Source organism: Rhinoderma darwinii, chromosome 7 (genome assembly GCF_050947455.1).
Source record: "Rhinoderma darwinii isolate aRhiDar2 chromosome 7, aRhiDar2.hap1, whole genome shotgun sequence".
NCBI lineage: Eukaryota > Metazoa > Chordata > Amphibia > Anura > Rhinodermatidae > Rhinoderma > Rhinoderma darwinii.
The window spans coordinates 119,379,118-119,400,228 of record NC_134693.1 but is presented as its reverse complement, the minus strand read 5'-3'; the positions used below and the strand labels follow the sequence as shown (position 1 = coordinate 119,400,228).

Sequence of the window (21,111 nt, the reverse complement as noted above, 5' to 3'; positions counted from 1 at the left end):
TATTTTTCGTATGTGCCATTAATATATTTATATAAATTAATCATGTCCCCCCTTAGTCGTCTCTTTTCAAGATTAAAAAGGTTTAATTCTTTTAATCTTTCCTCATAACTTAGATTCTCCATGCCCCTTATTAGCTACGTTGCTCTTCTTTGTATTTTTTTCCAACTCCAGGGCATCCTTTCTATGAACTGGAGCCCAGAACTGGACTGCATATTCTAGATGAGGCCTCACTAATGCTTTGTAAAGTGGTAATATTACATCCCTGTCCCGCGAGTCCATGCCTCTTTTAATACACGACAATATCTTGCTGGCCTTTGAAGCAGCTGATTGACATTGCATGCTGTTATTTAGTTTATGATTTACAAGTACACCCAGATCCTTCACAACAAGTGACTCCCCCAGTGTAGCTCCCCCTAGGACATATGATGCTTGCAGGTTGTTGGTACCAAGATGCATAACTTTATATTTATCTACATTAAACTTAATTTGCCAAGTGGATGCCCAAACACTTAGTGTGTTCAAATCAGCTTACAATTCACGAACATCTTCCATAGACTGAACTATATCACATAGTTTGGTGTGAGCTGCAAAAATAGAAATAGTGCTATTAATCCCATTCTCTATATCATTAATAAATAAGTAGTATAATAGTGGTCCCAGCACTGAACTCTGGGGTACACCACTTATAACCAGGGACCATTCAGAGTAGGATTCATTTACCACAACTCTCTGGATACGGTCCTTGAGCCACTTCTCAATCCAATTACAAATTATACTTTCTAAACCTATAGTCCTTAATTTACCCATTAGACGTCTATGAGGGACAGTGTCAAATGCCTTTGCAAAGTCCAAAGACACTATATCCACAGCGGCCCCTCTGTCTAGGCTTCTACTCATTAATGGGCTATCGTGTAATGCATGGATCTAGGACTTGGAATCATTGCATTGGTGTGGGCCACACATTTAAAGTGTTCCTCCAGTTATACTTGTGGAGAGACGCTCCTGCACGCTGACCAGTACTGTTGCTGTGGCATCCCTACAACGCCCAGAGAGTATTGTGCACGAGTCTAATAAATTTGAATTGGATCAGTGCATGATACTCTCCAGGCGTTATACGGTTGCCATGGCAACAGTGCCGCCCAGGAAGCAGGAGCGTCTCCTCACACCCAGTGTTAGTTTGGGCAAGAGAGTATAATTGGAGGGACACTTTTAACATTAAATTCATAGCTTGGGGAGGTCTACCATCCAAGCTAGAAGAATTCCATGCTTTCCTGGTATATTGTCCCCTGCTCAGACTATTATTGAGACCCATTGAACACTTCTGATGATCTCTTGATAAACCAAAGTTGAGGTTAATGCTGTTGGCTGCTTATAGTGGGAACAATAATTTCTGCTAATTACAATCATATCCAGACCGATCTTAATGAGGATATTGGAGGTTTTAGAGTTAGATTTAGGCTAGGCCTGGACATTATGTACACATTTATGTGGACATGAACTGCATATGTGTGTATGTATAGATCTGTGCAATTTAAATTAAAGCCCCAATTACAAAGCTGTACAATAACCATCAAGTTCCATGCCACTACAAGGGTGATTTTAATTAGTTTGAAGCTGGTTCCTACCTTCCCCAAGTATATTCTGAAGGCTCAGACCCAGAACAGGGTGTATGTTCAGTGTAGGGACCCACCTTATAAGTGAGGTTGCCTTGTCGTGGCAAATGGGCTCACACAAGTAAGTAGATTCAGCAGCAATGAATATATATATATATATATATATATATATATATATAGTTTGTTTTATGTGACATTGGTGTTCGCAGAGTGCGGTCACGATTCTATAGTATATTGTTTTGCAATCATAGGCGTACTTGCAACTGTTCGAGTTTTTTTTCATTTTGTTGGAATCTGCTGATTAAACTTTCTAATGTACTGCATGTACTGCCTCCATTTTTGATCTTGCACTCCTCCGATTCTGCCCTAGGGTGATTTTAATTAGTTAAATGCTGGTTCCTACCTTCCCCAAGTATATTCTGAAGGCTCAGACCCAGAATAGGGTGTATGTTCAGTGCAGGGACCCACCTTACAAGTGAGTCTCTTCGTTGTGGCAGGTGGGCTCACACAATTTGATCAAAATGTGCGCTAAGAACCTCACAATTGTAAGTATATTCAGCAGCAATGCATATTTATTTGTTTATAGTGCTTTAGGTGACATTGGTGTTCGCAGAGTGCTGTCGTCATTCTCTTGCATATCTATTTATATATATATATATATATATATATATATATATAATTTTTAGCATTGTGCAAATATCATGATATGCCATAACAATTTTGTCCATTTATAGTGTTGTCCTCTTATGTGAAAGCGTCACCTTGCTCCCCTCAAATACATCAGAGTCTGAATGCAAATCTCTGCTTCCCATATGTTATCAATAGATCATTATCAATCAGTGTCAATTATCTTTATTATAATAATGAGGACGAGTCACTATGAGGGTATGTTCACATGGCTTATTTTCGGTCGTTCTTCGAAAAACAGGCAAAAAATCGGAAGCAGAACACCTGCAAACATCTGCCCATTTATTTCAATGGGAAAAACGGCGTTCTGTTCCGACAGGGCGCTTTTTTATGCGGCCGTTTTGAAAAAATGCCACGTAAAAAAACGCCCACGAAAAATAAGTTCATGTCACTTCTTGAGCCGTTTTTGGAGCAGTTTTTCATTGACTCTATAGAAAAACAGATCCGAAAACGGCCGTAAAAAACGCAGCGAAAAACGCAACTTTGAATAAAAAACAGCTCCGTATTTTCAGACGTTTATAATTTTGCATGTGCACATACCCTAAGGCCATGTTCACATCCTTAGCAAAAAAATGTCTGAAAGTACGGAGCTGTTTTCAAGGGAAAACAGCTCCTGATTTTCAGACGTTACTTAAGCAGCACGTGTTTTTCGCTGCGTTTTATACGGCTCAAAATGTGACATGCACTTCTTTTTCGTGGCCGTTTTTTTATGCGGCCGTTATTAAAAAGGGCCGCGTAAAAAAACGGCCCGTCGGAACAGAACTGAAATGAATGGGCAGATGTTTGGAGGTGTTCCGCTCGAAAACGGCCGAAAATATACCTTGTGCACATACCCTAATACTTTGTGGTCTTCACCAACTTGAGCAGTGGATCTCCCCTTTAAGGCCTAGTTCACATCTGCATTCATCATTCCGTTGCTCTGCTCTGTCAGAGGATCTGAACAAGGGAATAGCAGAAGCGCCGATTCCGTTGCACCATGGACAATACCGTCGGCCGACGGAACCCATTGATTTGGTGGTTTTACCAGAAACAATAGCGCAGGATGTTGCACTATTTTTTCTGGTATATTCAGAAGAATCTGCAACGCAGATGTGAACTAGGCCTCATTCAAAGCAGCGATTACTGTATATTCAGTCGTTTTTTAATTAACTATGGCATATTCCGTGGGACCTGAGAAAATATTGACATTAGCCGAAGATCATATATCATTAAATATTTGCAAATATTTTCTACAGGCCAAAAGTGCATGCATTCCTCATGTTTAGCTTAAAGAAAGCTACGGTACGTTCCAGAAGAAAAGTAGTTAAAGAAAGCCATTATTTGCTTGTCACACCAGGAACATCTTGGCTGATTCAGGTCTCCACACGGAGATGTTTGATGACAGTGAATGTTAATGCACAAAGCGGCCAGGATGATAGATGGGCTGATGGGTAAAAGGCAATGAGGAAAGATTAGCTTCACTGACTGTGCTTAGCTCGGAGCCAGTACACAGAGAGCAAGAGATTGGAGATATCATTTAAATAGCAAGAAGTTATTGTATTTGGGTGGTGCACTTACAGTATACATACATCTTATACTTCCGCATCAACAAACTTTCCCAGACCATTAACTTTTCATTTATCTTTAACCCCGAATTCCCATATAGCCGTAACAACACAAAAACCAACAAAAACATACGATTTCTACTGTTTATTAATTGCGGGGCAGATTCTCTGAGCAATTCCCCTAAAATAAAGAATTTAACCATAAATTGCCTTGTGTTAAAGGCTATAGAAACCTTTGGGGCAATTTTTTTGCGCTAAAAAAGATTTTTGTAATTGGTTTTTATTAAAAATAGTGGACCATTTTGTTCTGAAGCCTACATGTATTCCAATACATAGCAGGCTGCAGAATGCCATTTACAGTGAAATCTGTCAGCCGGGCTGTTTGACGGCTCGATCTCCCGAATGCTGATCTAAGCTGAATTATTGTCAAATCAACATTGATCAACTTTTATCATAATTCAGCTTAGATTAGCGCTCAAGAGATCACAGGAGCCACTGAAGATCGAGCCGTCAGACTGCCAGACCTGCGGATTTCACTGTGAACAGCATTCTGCTGCCTGCTATGTATTACAAAAAACATTTTTTAGCACAAAATATATGCAATAAAATAAAAAAATAAATTTTTGCCCCAAAGGTGTCCATATCCTTTAAGTCTTTTAACATTTTATTCAGCCCTTTGTAAACTATATCAGTATCTAGGAAGGTAGAACAAATATGGCTGCCATCCAGGTCCCACAGAATGTGTCACCAAGCTTTCCTCAGGGACGTAACCATTCAATAGAATGAATGTGGTTCCAAATATTTTGTTGCATCTGGGACTATGAGTCTCAGGGGGCTCAAAAGGTCCCGCTAAGGGGAGACCAGCACTACAAACCACACATGATAGTTGGAGGGCCCTGTTACAGATTTTTCATTGGGGCGCAGAAGCTCTGATGTGGATCGTGATTTCGATCCCTGTAATGTCCTTTTGACAAGGCTGAAGTGCCAGAACACAGGACATAAAGTCAGTGGCGTAACTACCGCTGTAGCAGCCATAGCAGCTTCTATAGGGCCTGCGGCATGAGGGGGCGCATGCTGCCCGCTGTCACTGCCCCCCACGCCCAGTGGCGCTGCAAGCAGCCGCTATGGCTGCTACAGCGGTGGCGACACCACATTGCAACGTAATTAGGACGCAGATACTATTGAAGACTACGGCAGAGCAGGAAGGTAGCTGCGAGTAAGTATGAATTTTTTTGTTTTATTTCTTTGGGGGTCGCTATATGGCTCTATCCACAGGAGGGGCTTCGCTATATGGCGCAATCTACAGGAGGGGGTGTCGCTATATGGTGCTATCTACAGGTGGGGGACTGTTTGGCACTGACTACAGGGAGAGCTGTATGGCGCTATCTACAGGGGGCTGAATGGCGCTATCTAAAGGGGGGCTGTATGGTGCTATCTACAGCGTGGCTGTATGGCGCTATCTACAGGGGGGCTGTATGGCGCTATCTATAAGGGGAGCTGTATGGCGCTATCTACAGGGGGCTGTATGGCGCTATCTACAGGGGGGCTGTATGGCGCTATCTACAGGGGAGCTGTATGGCTCTATCTACAGGGAGGCTGTATGGCGCTATCTACAAGGGGGCTGTATGGCGCTATTTACAGGGGGAGCTGTATGGCGCTATCTACAGGGGGCTTTATGGCGATATCTACAGGGAGGCTGTATGGCACTATCTACAAGGACGAGGTGTGGGGCGCTATCTAGAAATGGGGTGTGACACTGTCTACAGGGGGGCTGTATAACACTGTCTACAGGGGAGGCTTTACAGCACTGTCTACAGGGAGGGCTGTATTGCATAATCTACAGGGGAGCTGTATGGTACAATCTACAGGGGGCACTATGGCACAATCTATAGGGGGACACTATCTACAGGGGACACTATCAGGGGCGTAACTAGGAAAGACTGGGCCCCATAGCAAACTTTTGAGTGGGCCCCCCCCTCCCCTGGGTGTCACACAACCCCCCCCCTTGTAGATAGTGCCTTTTTTACAGCCCCCCCCGTAGATAACGCCATACAGCCCCCCCTCTGTAGATAGCGCCATACATCCCCCTGTAGAGAATGCCATACAGCCCCCCTGTAGATAACGCCATAGAGCGCCCCTGTAGATAACGCCATACAGCCCCCCTGCAGGGAACGCCATACAGCACCCCCCTGTAGAGAACGCCATACAGCCCCCCCATGTAGGGAACGCCATACAGCCCCCCCTGTAGAGAACGCCATACAGCCCCCCCTGTAGGGAACGCCATACAGCCCCCCCCCTGTAGGGAACACCATACAGCCACCCCCCCCTGTAGGGAACGCCATACAGCGTTCCCCCCCTGTAGGGAACGCCATACAGCGTCCCCCCTCCCAAAAAAATGCGACCTACAGTGTGTCCTACAAAATACATGTATCCCATCTCCACAGGATAGGGGATACATGAGTGATCGCTGGCAGCGATAGGGAGAACGGGGGACTGAAAGTCCCCTGAACTTCTCCATGACAAACCTCTGACTTCCGGCGTCTGCGCAGCTCAATAAAAATGAAAGGATCGCTGGTCACGCATGCACACAAGCTCGACCGGCGCTCCATTCATTTCTACGTAGCTGCCGACACAGACCCCGGAAGTCCGAGGTTTGTGATGGAGAACTTCAGGGGACTTTCAGTCCCCCGTTCTCCCTATCAATGCCAGCGATCACACATGTATCCCCTATCCTGTGGAGATCCTGTGGAGAGGGGGATACATGTCCTGTGGAGAGGGGGGGGGATACATGTCCTGTGGAGAGGGGATACATGTCCTGTGGAGATCCTGTGGAGAGGGGATACATGTCCTGTGGAGATCCTGTGGAGAGGGGGGGGATACATGTCTTTTGCTCTATTTTGCGCCTTCAGGACCAGACACCGTTTAGCCATTTTTAGCACGTGTTAGTTAAATGGCTATAACTTTTTTATTTGTTGGGCTAACGACGTGATTTTTGCGACGCTTTTTCCGTAGACAATGCAGGTTTCATTTATTATCGTTTTTATACACACCTTTTTTGCTATTTTAGAATTTTTATTCAGAAAGTTTGAAAATAATAGTAAAAAAATAAGCTTTTTTACATTTCAGCTATTTTTTTTTTGGTAATAACATAGTTTTACCCTAAAATAGACCTTTTATTTGTGATCGTCATTGTCTACCGTAAATGTTTATATATTACATGTCTATATTAGGGTAATTGGGTCAGCGCTAGCGTTACAACAATGATTGGCGGGGGGAACGTTTTTTTTTGGGGGTGGGTATTTTATGTCTATTTATTATTAAAAAATTTTTTGCACTTTACTTTATTATTTTTTTATTACTATGCTCTGTCCCCCAAAGGTCAAAGAAGACCTTTGGGGAACTTTATATATTTTTTTTCTTTCTTTTACACCATGTTTTTCCACTGTAACTGGAGCTGCACAGCAGCCCCAGTTACAGGGGAAATCAGCCCTCTCATAGTGACGATTGTCACTAATAGGGCTGTGCTGGGTCTTGTTAGACCCAGCAGCAGTCTGTCAGTAACAGCACCCGGCGATCATGTGACCAGTCACATGATCACCGGGAGGAATAGAGACAGCGCCGCTGCTGCTGTCTCTATTCCTGTACACAGCGCGCATTCAGCGCTGTGTACAAGTGATCGGAGAAGACAGAAGCAGCGAAAGCTGCTTCTATCCTCTCCTCAGGGTCCCCGGCAGTCACTGACAGCCGGAGACCCGACATTCAGCTGCCCGATCGCGAGGGCAGCAAGTTAAAACCCGAGCCGTAGAAAGTCTATGGCTCTGGTTTTAAGGACCTTGACCGCTGGCCGTAAAAATACAGTCAGCGGTTGGGAACCAGTTAATGGCAGAGAGGGGAGATACCTCCCTGCTCTGCCGTAGTGTTCAGTGGCGTCTCGCTGTAGCAGCCATAGCGGCTGCTAGCGGAGCCTCCGGCCATGGTGGGGGCCCGTGCCGGCGGGCGACACGGGCCCCCTCATGCCGCGGGCCCCGTAGCAGCCGCTACTGCTGCTACGGCGGTAGTTACGCCACTGGACACTATCTACGGGGGGCACTATCTACAAGGGGGGCTGTGTGTGGCACATAGGGGAGGGGGGGCCCAGTCAAAAGTTTGCTATGATGCCCAGTCTTTCCTAGTTATGCCCCTTCATGAAATGTTGTCATGGAGTAGATTGAGCTATGAAGATGGGGGCTATAAGTACAATGTTCTTTCACACAGTAATAAAAGCAGAACACTTAACAATGTGTGCTATAAGGTCATTCTGAATATTAAGTCAAGAATTCTGGATGATAAGAAAAATAAATCCAGGATTTTATACATACATACATATATACATACATATGTATATTTAAATAGAACAGCCTCGGATTTGTGCTGGGATTTTAGCCATCAACAGGAGAACCTTTGGTTTTCCAATATTTCAGCATAGTCCAAAAAACCATTTACTATCTCAGGTTGAGACTCCTTCAGATACAAAAATGTTTGCACGTGAAAAGGAAAAAGAAGCGTCAGCTCTGTCAGGAGGAATTTTCACACACAATGCTCCTCTGTGCCACGCCACAAGACAAACACATTCACTGGCAGCTGATAAATGCAGACAATAATCAAAACTTATGCTAGCGCTGGGGAAGACTCCTCCAAGTGTATAGAGTCTGCTCGAAAGGATATTGAAACATGATGAACCGCAGCCATCTTTTGATTAGGTAGGTTTTTCAATTTGCCAGTTAAAAGGATCTATGAATATGACTCCGTCACACTTCCCTATCAAACCTTTCCAAAAGGCTGTCGAGCTGAGATTACCTATTTTCTCGAAAATTAAAACTTTACAAAAAAAAATCATCCACAGCTGCTAAAACCAGATTATGATCCACAACAGTCAGATTCTGCAGGATAAACTTATTCTGTGGTGAAGCTTTCACATGGTTGCAGCGTAAATAGACTGCAGAAGACAATTCAGCAAATGCGGATTGGTTTTCTCCTACTTCGGTAAAATACCATAAAACGTTATACAGCAATACAAATGTATAATCATATATATTCTCTAAAGAAATCACAATGTAGTATCCAATCAGAAAGATTAGGGACATGGGATAAGCAGAGAACTAATCATCTAGAGAGAGGAGATATAGGTATGAATGTAGTTAAAGGCTATGTATACCTTTGAAAAAAATAATTTGTGTGTGATTTTAAGCACTTTTTGAATTGACTTCTTTTTAAAAAATTTTTTTTTTTTACTTTTTACGATACAGCTTCTATATATAAGCTGTATCGTTCTCTCAGACGATTCGGTCAGTTCAGCTGAGAACGGGTCAGACACACAGGATCCACCTAATATCGATCAGGTCTAAGTTGGTGAACTTAGATGTGGTTGATATTATTGTGATGATTCTGTGTGTTAGATACACACATGACCCGCTCTCAGCCGAACTGACCGAATCGGCTGAGAAAGAACGATACAGCTTCTGTGTGTACAGGATCCCTATAGAAGCTGTATCGTAAAAAAGAAACAAAATTTAAAATCAATAAAAAAACAACTCAAAAAGTTCTTAGAATCACAAAAAAATCATTGATTTAATTAAAAACAAAAACATTCAAAAGTTTCCATAGTCTTTAAAGAAACTCTTGTTTACCCGGACTACAGCACTATCAATTAAACAGTAAAAATGTCTCCCCTCAGAATCCAGAGTCAGACTTTGGTTCCTTGGGTATTTCAGAGGAAATAATTCTGACTGTGCACCCTTTATCTACATATTATAACATCATTTCAATAAGGTCTAATAGACTATATGTGACTAAGCCCATAAGAACTAGACCCTAGTGGTGAGTGATTGGCTTCAAATTAGCCCCAAATAGGGTTGTCTTCTTTTAGACGTTTGGACATAATTTTTGTGTCAGGGCCTGGGCCGTTGTATGATTTCCTGGTAGGCCAGACTGATGTAATAAATTACTATGCAGATAGGGAAAGAAAAGGTGACGTAGGAAATAAAATAAAAAAACGACATCAAAACCACATATAATTTTGGTGCAGTTTTAGAAATCTGGTTTAAAAGCCTGTGAAAAAGACATTAAATATTAAACAACATTATGCGTCTCTTCAAGTTTTTCTAAGGGTATGTTCACATGCACTGTTTTCAGACGTAATTCGGGCATTTTACTCCTGGAAATACACCTAAAAAAACGCCCCTAATACGCCTACAAACATCTGCCCATTGCTTGCAATAGGTTTTACGGTGTTCTGTTCCCACGAGGTGTAATTTTACGCGTCGCTGTCAAAATACGGTGCGTAAAAAGACGCCCGCGAAAAAGCAAGTGCCTGTCACTTCTTGGGAAGTTTTTGGAGTCGTTTTTCATTGACTCCATTGAAAAACAGCTCCAATAACGTCCATTAAATACGCCGCAAAAAAACGCGAGCCGCTACATAAACGTCTGAAAATCAGGAGCTGTTTTCGCCTGAAAACACCTCCGCATTTTCAGATGTGTTTTGCTAAGCCATGTGAACATACCCTAACAGAGAACATGGTGCTTCCTTTACAGAAAAAAATGTCAACAAGAATATTTTCATTCACTGACATCCAGCAGAAACACAAAGTATACTACAGGGTGGGCCCTTTATATGGATACACCTAAATAAAATGGGAATGGTTGGTGATATTAACTTCCTGTTTGTGGCACATTAGTATATGGGAGGGGGGAAACTTTTCAAGCTGGGTGTTGACCATGGCGGCCATTTTGAAGTTGGCCATTTTGTATCCAACTTTAGTTTTTTCAATGGGAAGAGGGTCATGTGACACATAAAAACTTATTTCACAAGAAAAACAATGGTGTGCTTGGTTTTAACGTTACTTTATTCTTTCATGAGTTATTTACAAGCTTCTCTTTGTTTACAGCCATTGACATGTCGCAGAGGTTAACACGTGAGGAGCGGATAGAAATTGTGTTGATGTCTGGTGAACGCAGTACCCAGGTCATTGCAGCAGATTTCAATGCAAGACACCCTACGAGACCACCCATCTCCCATGCTACAGTTTGCAAACTGCTTGCCAAGTTTCGTGAAACTGGTTGAGTGTTGGATTTGCCCAAATGTGGACGATTGCAAACTGTCACTAATGAAGAAACAGTGGCTGTCCTAGCTTCATTCAGCAAGAGCCCACAGCGTAGCACTCGCCGCATGTCACTGGAGAGTGGCATCAGTCGAACATCCCTTCGGCGGATATTCGCTACTCACAAATGGCACCCTTACAAACTCCAGCTGCTGCAGCATCTCAACGAGGATGACCCAGATCAGCGCACTGAATTTGCAGAATGGGCAAAACAAAAATTGGAACAGGACCCTCAGTTTACCGTATATGTCGGCGTATAAGACGACTGGGCGTATAAGACGACCCCCAACTTTTACCCTTAAAATATAGAATTTAAGATATACTCACCATTTCGTGCAGGAGCGCTTCACTATGGCCATCGGCGGCAGGACCCAGGACTCTGTCTCTTTGAACTCGCGCATGCGCAGATAGGCGAGGTACATGATGGGGTTAATTACTATTAATGTGAGGAACATGGAGGGTAAATTCATCGCACCTCGCGCCTCACATTAATAAGTGAATGAAAGCCGTGTTTATTTCATTTTTTTACAGCGTACACATCATAAATGATGCAAAAACATTGTTGTCCGCGCCATTACTGAATGTGTGTATTTTATGTATTGAGACTTATTTTAATGTTTATTGTAAAAAAGGTGAAGATGTATTTTTTTTAAAATGTAACCATACTTTGTTTTTACTTTATTTTTAAACTTTAATGTACTGACATATATCAGATATGTGCCAGTACATTAGCCTGTGGACGGATAGCACACAGGCAGTTGTTAGGACATACTTGGGTATATCCTAACAACAAGAGATATGGTCAGACAGCCCTGGGGTCCGTCAATAGACCCTGGGCTGTCTGCCCATATATGGTATGGCCCTCGATCGCGTCACAGGAATTCCCTGTGACGCGATCCAGGGGCATCCCCCCTTCTCACTTTCCCCTGAATGCTGCAGTCAGCTGTGATCGCAGCATTCACGGGAATAACGGCGGAGATGAGAGGTTCTCTGATCTCCGGCGTTATAGAGCGGGGCTGCGGCTGTGTAATACAGCCATTGCCCCGCTCCTGACAGGAAGTGCGCGCGCGGTCAGCATGAGGAGATGCGGCCGGCGCTGCACTAATGAGCGGCAGTTCAGGCACTGAAGACAACATGGGGGTGTTTTGTAGCGCGCCCGCCATGTTCTGTCTTCAGTGCCGCAGATCATTAGTGCAGCGCCGGCCGCATCACATGATGCTGACCCCGCGCGCATATGTCAGGACTCAGGAGCGGGGCTGTGGCTGAATTACACAGCCGCAGCCCCGCTCTCATAGTCATGTGTACTATACTGAGCTGTGCGGCTGCAACGTGCATCCCTAATATCCGACAATATCCGGCATATAAGACGACCCCACACTTTTGACATTTTTTTAAGGGTGTAGAAAGTCGTCTTGTACGCCGATATATACGGTACACAGAACATTTTGTTCAGTGATGAGGCAAACTTTTATGTGAATGGTGAAGTTAACAAACAAAACCACCGCTATTGGTCTGACACTAACACACATTGGATAGATCCCTCCAAGACTGTTGGAACACAAAAATTGATGGTATGTTGTGGTATATGGGGTACAAAGATAGTGGGGCCATTCTTCATCAATGGAAACCTCAAGGCCACGGGATATCTGAAATGGCTACATGATGATGTGTTTCCCTCTTTATGCACTGAAGCTAGCACGTTCCCTGAGTTTTTCCAGCAAGATGGTGCACCACCACATTATGGGTGTCGGGTCCGAGTATCCCTAGATGAACAGTTTCCTGGAAAGTGGATTGGTCGTCGTGGGCCAATTGAATGGCCCCCTAGGTCTCCCGATCTGACCCCCTTAGACTTTTATCTTTGGGGTCATCTGAAGGCAATTGTCTATGCTGTGAAGATACGAGATGTGCAGCAACTGAAACTACGGATACTGGAAGCCTGTGCTAGCATTTCTTCTGCGGTGTTGCTATCAGTGTGTGAAGAGTGGGAGAAGAGGGTTGCATTGACAATCCAACACAATGGGCAGCACTTTGAACACATTTTATAAGTGGTCAGAAACTTGTAAATAACTCATGAAAGAATAAAGTAACGTTAAAACCAAGCACACCATTGTTTTTCTTGTGAAATTCTCGATAAGTTTGATGTGTCACATGACCCTCTTCCCATTGGAAAAACTAAAGTTGGATACAAAATGGCCGACTTCAAAATGGCCGCCATGGTCAACACCCAGCTTGAAAAGTTTCCCCCCTCCCATATACGAATGTGCCACAAACAGGAAGTTAATATCACCAACCATTCCCATTTTATTTAGGTGTATCCATATAAATGGCCCACCCTGTAGAATGTTAAAACATTTCAGTATACACCCAGGAACATTAAGATAGGGTGTACAGATGTAACAGTCGCAACCATGTCTGGTGCTTGAGGTGGCTCAACAGCCCCTCTACCATATAAGATGACAGCAGTACTATCAAAAGCACATAAACGTTAAAGGACCCCGTAACTATTTTTGAACCTGGGCCTGGATAAATTTGCCTAAAGGCCCACACACTAAGGGCCCATGTAGAATTGTTTCTAGTTGAGTGTATCTCCGTATATATGGCACCCAATGAAGCATATATGGCAGCATACAGCTCACCGTGTGCCCGAGACCTACATTTTAAGGCCACATGAGAGGCATACCTCCCAGGCGTCCCGGATCCGGCGGGACAGTCCCGGTTTCTCACCGCTGTCCCGCCGTGCCGGGCGGTCTGTAAATGTCCTGCTGGGCGCTGCATCAGAACAGCTGATCGCTGCTGACTGCAGCAGTGATCAGAAGAAGGCAGGAGTCTTGCGGTGGTGTTCTCACTGGGATCGATGCCGGCCCGTGAGTGGTTCTGGGTGGCATTACCTACAGGGGGCTAGGTGGCATTACCTACAGGGGGGCTGTGTCTGGCGCTATCTACAGGGGGCTGTGTGTGGCACTATCTACAGGGGGCCTGTGTGTGGAGCTATGTACAGGGGGGCTGTGTGTGGCGCTATCTACAGGGGGGCTGTATCAGGAGCTATCTATAGGGGGCTGTATCTGATGCTATCTACAGGGGGGCTGTATCTGGCGCTATGTACAGGGGAGCTGTGTGTGGAGTAATCTACAGGGGGTCTCTGGTGGATGATTTTTCCATTGACCGGTAGCAGAGTTACGCAACTGGAAAAAAAAATCCCCATCATGTAACTCTGCTACCTGTCAATTGAAAAGTCATCCACCACAGGGTCTCCCGCTTGTCTTTCATTGTTCTCAGCCTTTTGGTTTGTCCTGCAGCTGCTGCCGCCGTGATGCGCAAATGTTATACCCAAGTTAGGAAAAGTAACATAAAGACGATATAACCGGATCCATAATATTTGTGATATCCAGACAGTCTAGAGATCCGCAGTGAGAATGTGCGCTTGTTATTTGCAGAATGATCTGGCCGTGATTATATGTGTTTTTGGGGGATATTGGGCGTGGTTAGGGGCGTGGCTTAAAATGCCCCTCTTTTCCGAATTCAAAAGTTGGGAGGTATGGAGAGGTAATGTGAAGACATATATCATATATCAGAGCCTGAGTAATCTGGGTAACATCCCCTGTGGGAGCTTTAACCCCTTAAAGACCAGGCCAGTTTTAGTTTTTTCATTTTCTTTTTTTCCTCCCCGCCTTCCAAAAGCAATAATTTTTCTATTTATTTGTCGACATAGCCATATGAGGGCTTGTTTTTTGTGGGACAAGTTGTAGTTTTTCATGGCACCATTTATTGTTCTGTACATTGTACTGGGAATCTGAAAAAAATTGATTTGTGGGGTAAAATGGGCAAAAAACAGCAATGACACCATTTTTTAAGGGGTTTTGTTTTTACGGCGTCATTCAGGCGGTAAAAACGACATATTCACCTTATTCTACAGGTTGATACGATTACGGCGATACAAAATGTATATGTTTTGTTTAATGTTTTACAACTTTTAAAAAAATAAAACTGTTTGCAAAAAAAAAAATGTTTGTGTCGCCATATTCTGAGAGCCATAACTTTTTTATTCTTCCATCAATTTAGAGGTGTGAGGGTTTAAATTTTGCGGGGCGAGCTGTAGTTTTCAAGAATGTCCTTTAGGGGTTACGCAAAACGGCTACCGCATACTAGTACGTGGTATGTCATTAAGGGGTTAATGACCCCATATTGATTTTCACCCACCTCTGCCAGAAACAAATATAACTTAAAAATGATGCAACTTGACAGAGAAGGAAAACGTTAAAATTAACTGTTTAAATTTTTTTTGTTTTTTAAGGGGTAATGCCCTCCAGGTCTTTTATATTACATAAATGTTGAGATTTCAAAATAACGAAGACAAATGTGTAATTACATCAAACTCACATGTTTCCCCCTAAGTATCAAGTGTAGCGTTCAGTAGCCTAAATGCAATTATTCCTGATAACCTGTAGATGGCGCTTTCCTCCTAACATATGTGATTTATTATTTGTAAACAGAGTTGAGTTTTAGGATAAGGGTATGTTCACACGGCCTATTTACGGACGTAATTCGGGCGTTTTGGCCCCGAATTACGTCTGAAAATAGCGCCTCAATAGCGCTGACAAACATCTGCCCATTGAAAGCAATGGGCAGACGTTTGTCTGTTCACACGAGGCGTATATTTACGCGCCGCTGTCAAATGACGGCGCGTAACTAGACGCCCGCGTCAAAGAAGTGACCTGTCACTTCTTTGGCCGTAATTGGAGCCGCTATTCATTGACTCCAATGAATAGCAGCGCTAATTACGGCCGTAATTGACGCGGCGTTCAAGCGCCTGCACATGCCGGTACGGCTGAAATTACGGGGATGTTTTCAGGCTGAAACATCCCCGTAATTTCAGCCGTTACGGACCCCCGCCGTGTGAACATACCCTTAGGGTATGTTCACACGGCCAAATTTCAGACGTATACGAGGCGTATAATGCCTCGTTTTACGTCTGAAAATAGGGCTGCAATACGTCGGCAAACATCTGCCCATTCATTTGAATGGGTTTGCCGACGTACTGTGCAGACGACCTGTTATTTACGAGTCGTCGTTTGACAGCTGTCAAACGACGACCCGTAAATTTACTGCCTCGGCAAAGAAGTGCAGGGCACTTCTTTGCCACGTAATTTGAGCCGTTCTTCATTGAAATCAATGAAGCACGGCTCAAGGTTTACGAGCGTCTCAGATGCCTCGTAAATTACGAGGAGGAGCTTTTACGTGTGAAACGAGGCAGCTGTTAACAGTCTGTCTTTTCACACGTAACTGCCTCTCAGCGTGTGAACATACCCTAACAGAATCATCTGCAGTTTCATACAGAATATATCACGTTTTTCATCATTTATGTCTAATTGAAGTTTGATTTCAATTCTATTTAATGCAAATATGGGCAACGAGAGCAAAGGAGCAAATCCCAGGAGGCCTGAGAAACAATTAATCTAAAAAACATGAAGTACTTAAATTAAAACAAATTTATTTTTATAGATATTTCAAAAGAAATGATGGAAAGTTTGTTTGTTGTTACATAAAAGTATCTGCGCCCCCTACGGTAATTACCCATGACACTCATGGCAACTACACAATGTCACTAGAGATTACACAGACTGTTGTCTGACCTTGCAGTGATTTCTGTGACATTTCTTTGCAAAGCAATGATGTAAATAGGATTTTTTTTGTATTTTTACAGGTACAATTAAAGGTAAGTTCCACCTACACTGCCAAAGTTAATATTGCTCCAATCCATCTTAAACAAAAAATTAAGCAACTTTGCAAATAGTCTTAAAGGGATTGTCCACTACCGGACAACCGATGACCTATCCACCGGTCACCGAAGCCACCAATCCCGCTGACTTGAAAGAGCCAATGACCAGCTCTTCATGCTCCATATAGTAGTCCTTTCCAAATATCATGACTATATATTCCAAGAAACTATTTCCAAATGCCGTATATTTCTATTGCTTTTTTTAAAACAAAACAATTCCTATTTTTTCTGTAGACATAAAAGGGGTTTTGCTCATTGGACAATCCCTATTAGTTAGAAGGGTTTCCCAATAATAAGTTGGTCACAGGGATAACCAGCAATCATCTGTAATCTATGGGGGAATCTGGCAGCAAGTGTTCCATTTCCCTGCAGTGCCACCACAGGGGAAATAAAGCATTACACAGTTATCATTGAAAACAATGGGCTGTCCATGATGTGCACGGACAAGTCAGGTCCTCCAAAATGACAGATACTTTTTGTAGCTGCTGTCCACTCTAATATATATGGCTATAGTTGAGAGTGCTAAACAAGGAATTAGATTTTTTTCTTTTTCTTAACTAAAAAAATCAATTTTCAAACTCACCCTTGTTGTAAACATTGGTTGGCACTTGGACATCACTCAATGTGATGTTAACAGGTAAGTTATTAAAATGGTCATTGGGTAGAAGCAAAAACTCTTTTCCCAGGTCGACAAAATTTCCATCTTCATCTCGCTCATTTATGAGGACTGCATTGAAGTATTCATACTGGGTCAAAAGAAAGACAATAATATTCATTACTTCTGTGAAATCTTCTTATCCATTTCAGTTTACAATGTAATATCTTTAATAAATAATAATAGGAACAACACATTGTACTTGCACTTTCTACTCAATTCAAGTCTCTCAACTAACATGAATGGGAAAGTTGCTTTCTATCAAGAGTCAGGGAAAAGCTACAGTCAACTGCATTTTGCATTAACTCACACAAATTGTCCTGCATTACTTTTCATGAAGGTAATATGAACTTTTGTAATCACTTTTTCTCCAATGAATCTAAAATAAAAATGAGACTACTTTCTAAATAGTCTTGATTAAAAAATCTCCTATCATTTTGTAGCTACATCTCTTATGCAGACCTATATGTCTCCATGGTTACAGACTACAAACAAACATTGCGTGTAGTCTGATACAGCAATCATACTCCCTCTTAACTGTCCCCTCAACTTGCTAACCTACAAGAAGTGGGGGGCAAATGGAAGGGTGTGTTTGTTGGCAAGCTTGTCAACTGTTTCCAATGACATCCAGCTGAATTGTGAATGCAGCTCTTGGCTATAATACAGGCTGACTATTGAATACTAGGAAAAAGAAAGAGAGAAGAGTTTTACAGGGCAGAACATTTCACAATGCTAAATAGTGCAAAAGGGTGTTCACCTTTTTGTGTTGTGCTGAGAGCGCAACACGTATATACACTTTGCATACACGGGCTGCAGTCGATCTACCATTCCAGAGTTCCACTATAAGGGACATTCATCTTTAGGAAGCTATGTCTATAAAAAGCAAAAGAATTGATGGATGATAGCGCTGCTTGTCTCTCATAAAGGAACACCCTTTATATGTGATGAGCACAGCCATCGTCTACCAATTTTTTGGCTGTTTTTGGATGTACCTTCATAATACAGTCCGTGACTCAGGATTGGTAAAAGATAATGAAATGTATTTACAAAGTTCCTCAACTTTTTATGTAGATTATATCTATATATAACATTTCAAATCATGTACAATGGCTGACATAACCTACAGTAAGAAATGTAAAGATTCCTCTTACCCCCCCCCCCCCCCCCCCAAACTGACTTGCATTTATTCAGGTTGTTTTTAGGAAAAGGGTGTACTTTAAAAAATGTTCACCACATAACAACGTAACTGAATACTTAGTGCACTTTGGCTGCATCTTCCACATCTAAAAAAATGACTTTTCACAAAGGGCATTATGTTCTTATGGATTGTGCACTCATTTTGTACATTATTTCCTGGTAAAAGATAAGCTGGGATGGTTTTGACAAATATATTGATTCTTTTTGACCTACTGCAAAAAAACTGATGCCCTGAGAATGCAAAGTTCTGCTCGCCCTTCCTTATCTTATGTGGTAGTTGGAGACTTAAGGGAAAGCTGGGCTAATTAACAAAGATAAAACTAATGAGAATGGCCATTGGTTCATCATATCTTCCAAAGCATTTAATCCCATCCTCTAATTATAACCCAAATACAAAAGTCAGGACATTCTAATGCAGAACAGGCAGGGATTGTTGAACTTTACGGCTTTGGACACATTTGACGTGGAAAAAATATTTTTACAAATGTTAGTGGTGACCTTGAGTTAAAAGAGTTGCAATCTTCATTCCTTTATTCATTTTCAGACCCCCCCTTGATATTCAGTTTGCAGCCTTCTCCTAGTTTCAGACTTTTCTCATGTGGGTGTCCCTCTAGTAATACATGCTGGATGTGAGGTTTGTGTGTCCAGGATGATGCTGTCTTCACTAGCTTTCATATATCAGCACAGTTTCATTCCTGTCTTGTTTTTTTTTCTACAGCCCATGAAAGATCTCTTCTCCTTTGTCCTGAAAGATACTTATGCTGAGGAGTATTTGACGTCCCCCTCCCTGTCCCTGCAGAGTGCCGTAGTGTGTGTTCGTTCCTTCCTATCTTCACTCTTTTACTGACAGTGTGTGCTCTGCCTTCCCTGAAGACTTGGATGCTTTCCTCCCTCTCCACACTCTGACAAACCTTAGTAAAGAACAGGTCCTCTGAAAATCTGCTGATATTCCTCAATAATCAATAGGATGTCTGTGTAATGTCCAGACAAGCTGGGTCCTCCTTTTTGTTGCAGCTTTCCACCGTGGCTGATTGATGTGTTTTAAATGGGAGATTCCAAGTCCCTATTATCACATCTATATTCCCTAATTGGAATATGACTAGGAGCTATGTATACAAGGCAACCCCTTTAATAATTCAAAAGTAGTCATTTTTTTTATTTTAGGAGGAAGAAAGATGAAAGAATGATATAAGGCAAACTCCATTTTAGGCTATGTGTGCCCTCAAATGATTTTTTTTTTGTTGTCTTGTTTTTTTTTAATAAAAAAGGAAATATATATTTCTCAGTGTTTTAATACCATTTAACTGAAGCTGTGTTAACAAATATCAAATGTTGCACGAATGGCAGTGCAGCAGCGGGCATCAGTGGCTCATTTTTTAATACCACTAAGCACTACATTCGATTCTGTTTCCCCCAACTCTGCCAGCATCCTATGGTGCCCTGATATCTTCAGAGTCTCCGAATTGTCCCCACGTTGTTTTCCTTAGATCCATGGCCAGTTTTACTAAGACAATTACCTGATTGACTAAAATCTGTTGTGTCTCCACCCACTCCAAAACAGAAAATTATAGAAGTAGGTAGAAGAAGGTAACTGCTAAAGTTTCTCCATGAACCTTGAAATTGTATTCTAATCTAAAGTAGGTTAAAAAATGCAACCCCCTATTCTGTACAACTGAGTACTGAACACAGGCACATTATATACCTATGATTTACCTTAAAAAGTCACATGTGCAGACTGACTGTAATGGTCGGTTACATAGAAACAGGAATGTTTGCCTTGAAGTTATTGTTGGATTTAAATGGAAGAAGAAAAATGTATTCTTTTGTTCATCATGTTCTTTTGTTCTTGTGGCATACAAATTTATGAATGAAGCACAAAGTCATGATCAAGTTCTTCTTAAGTCAAATTATTTGCTTTCAGACAAACAAAGAAGAAATCCTGGACATGAAAGTTAACAATTTTAAGGAATTATATCAATTTCCTTCCACTGAAATCTTCTTTATTTCCACGTTAAACTAGCCATACAGTACATGCGATGGTTCTTTTAAATTCAAAAAGTTCAAGCAAACTTTTTGTCAACTTTCTTTTGCATTATTTTTTAGATTAATTTAGATATAAATTCTGGCATACAGATGTAGCCAAGTTTATCTGGACTCTGATAACAGAACAAAAGCCATTGAAATGTGATTGAAAACGCAAAAAAGTTTCTTGTCGCTGTGTATTTAATGTGTTAAGAGTCAAGATAAAGATAGCTACATTTGTAGGTTAAGAATAAAGACTACAATTCGAATTGGCTTTCCAATAACTACATATACTGTATAAGGAGTGAACAATTAATACTTTAGACACAGTCCCTTCGGTTGCCATAATTATACTTCAATATGGGAAAACTTAGCTCAGGTTAGCCCCATTATTTCTCTCCATTGACAATATGAAGCTGTGTAGGACTCTGCCTCACCACAAGGGGTGCTTAAGAGGTACAGAAAAAAGAGAGTGGGCAAT

General features: G+C 42.1%; 1 protein-coding gene across 2 annotated transcripts in view; it reads right to left on the bottom strand.

Moving 5' to 3' along the window:
- CACNA2D3 (calcium voltage-gated channel auxiliary subunit alpha2delta 3) overlaps window positions 1-21,111 on the bottom strand; it is a 753,617-nt gene that overhangs the window by 431,066 nt on the left and 301,440 nt on the right. For both annotated transcript variants that reach the window (XM_075833901.1, XM_075833902.1), the window contains exon 5: window positions 17,340-17,502. In XM_075833901.1, the coding sequence (XP_075690016.1) occupies window positions 17,340-17,502 (163 nt within the window). The remainder of the gene's footprint in view (window positions 1-17,339; window positions 17,503-21,111) is intronic.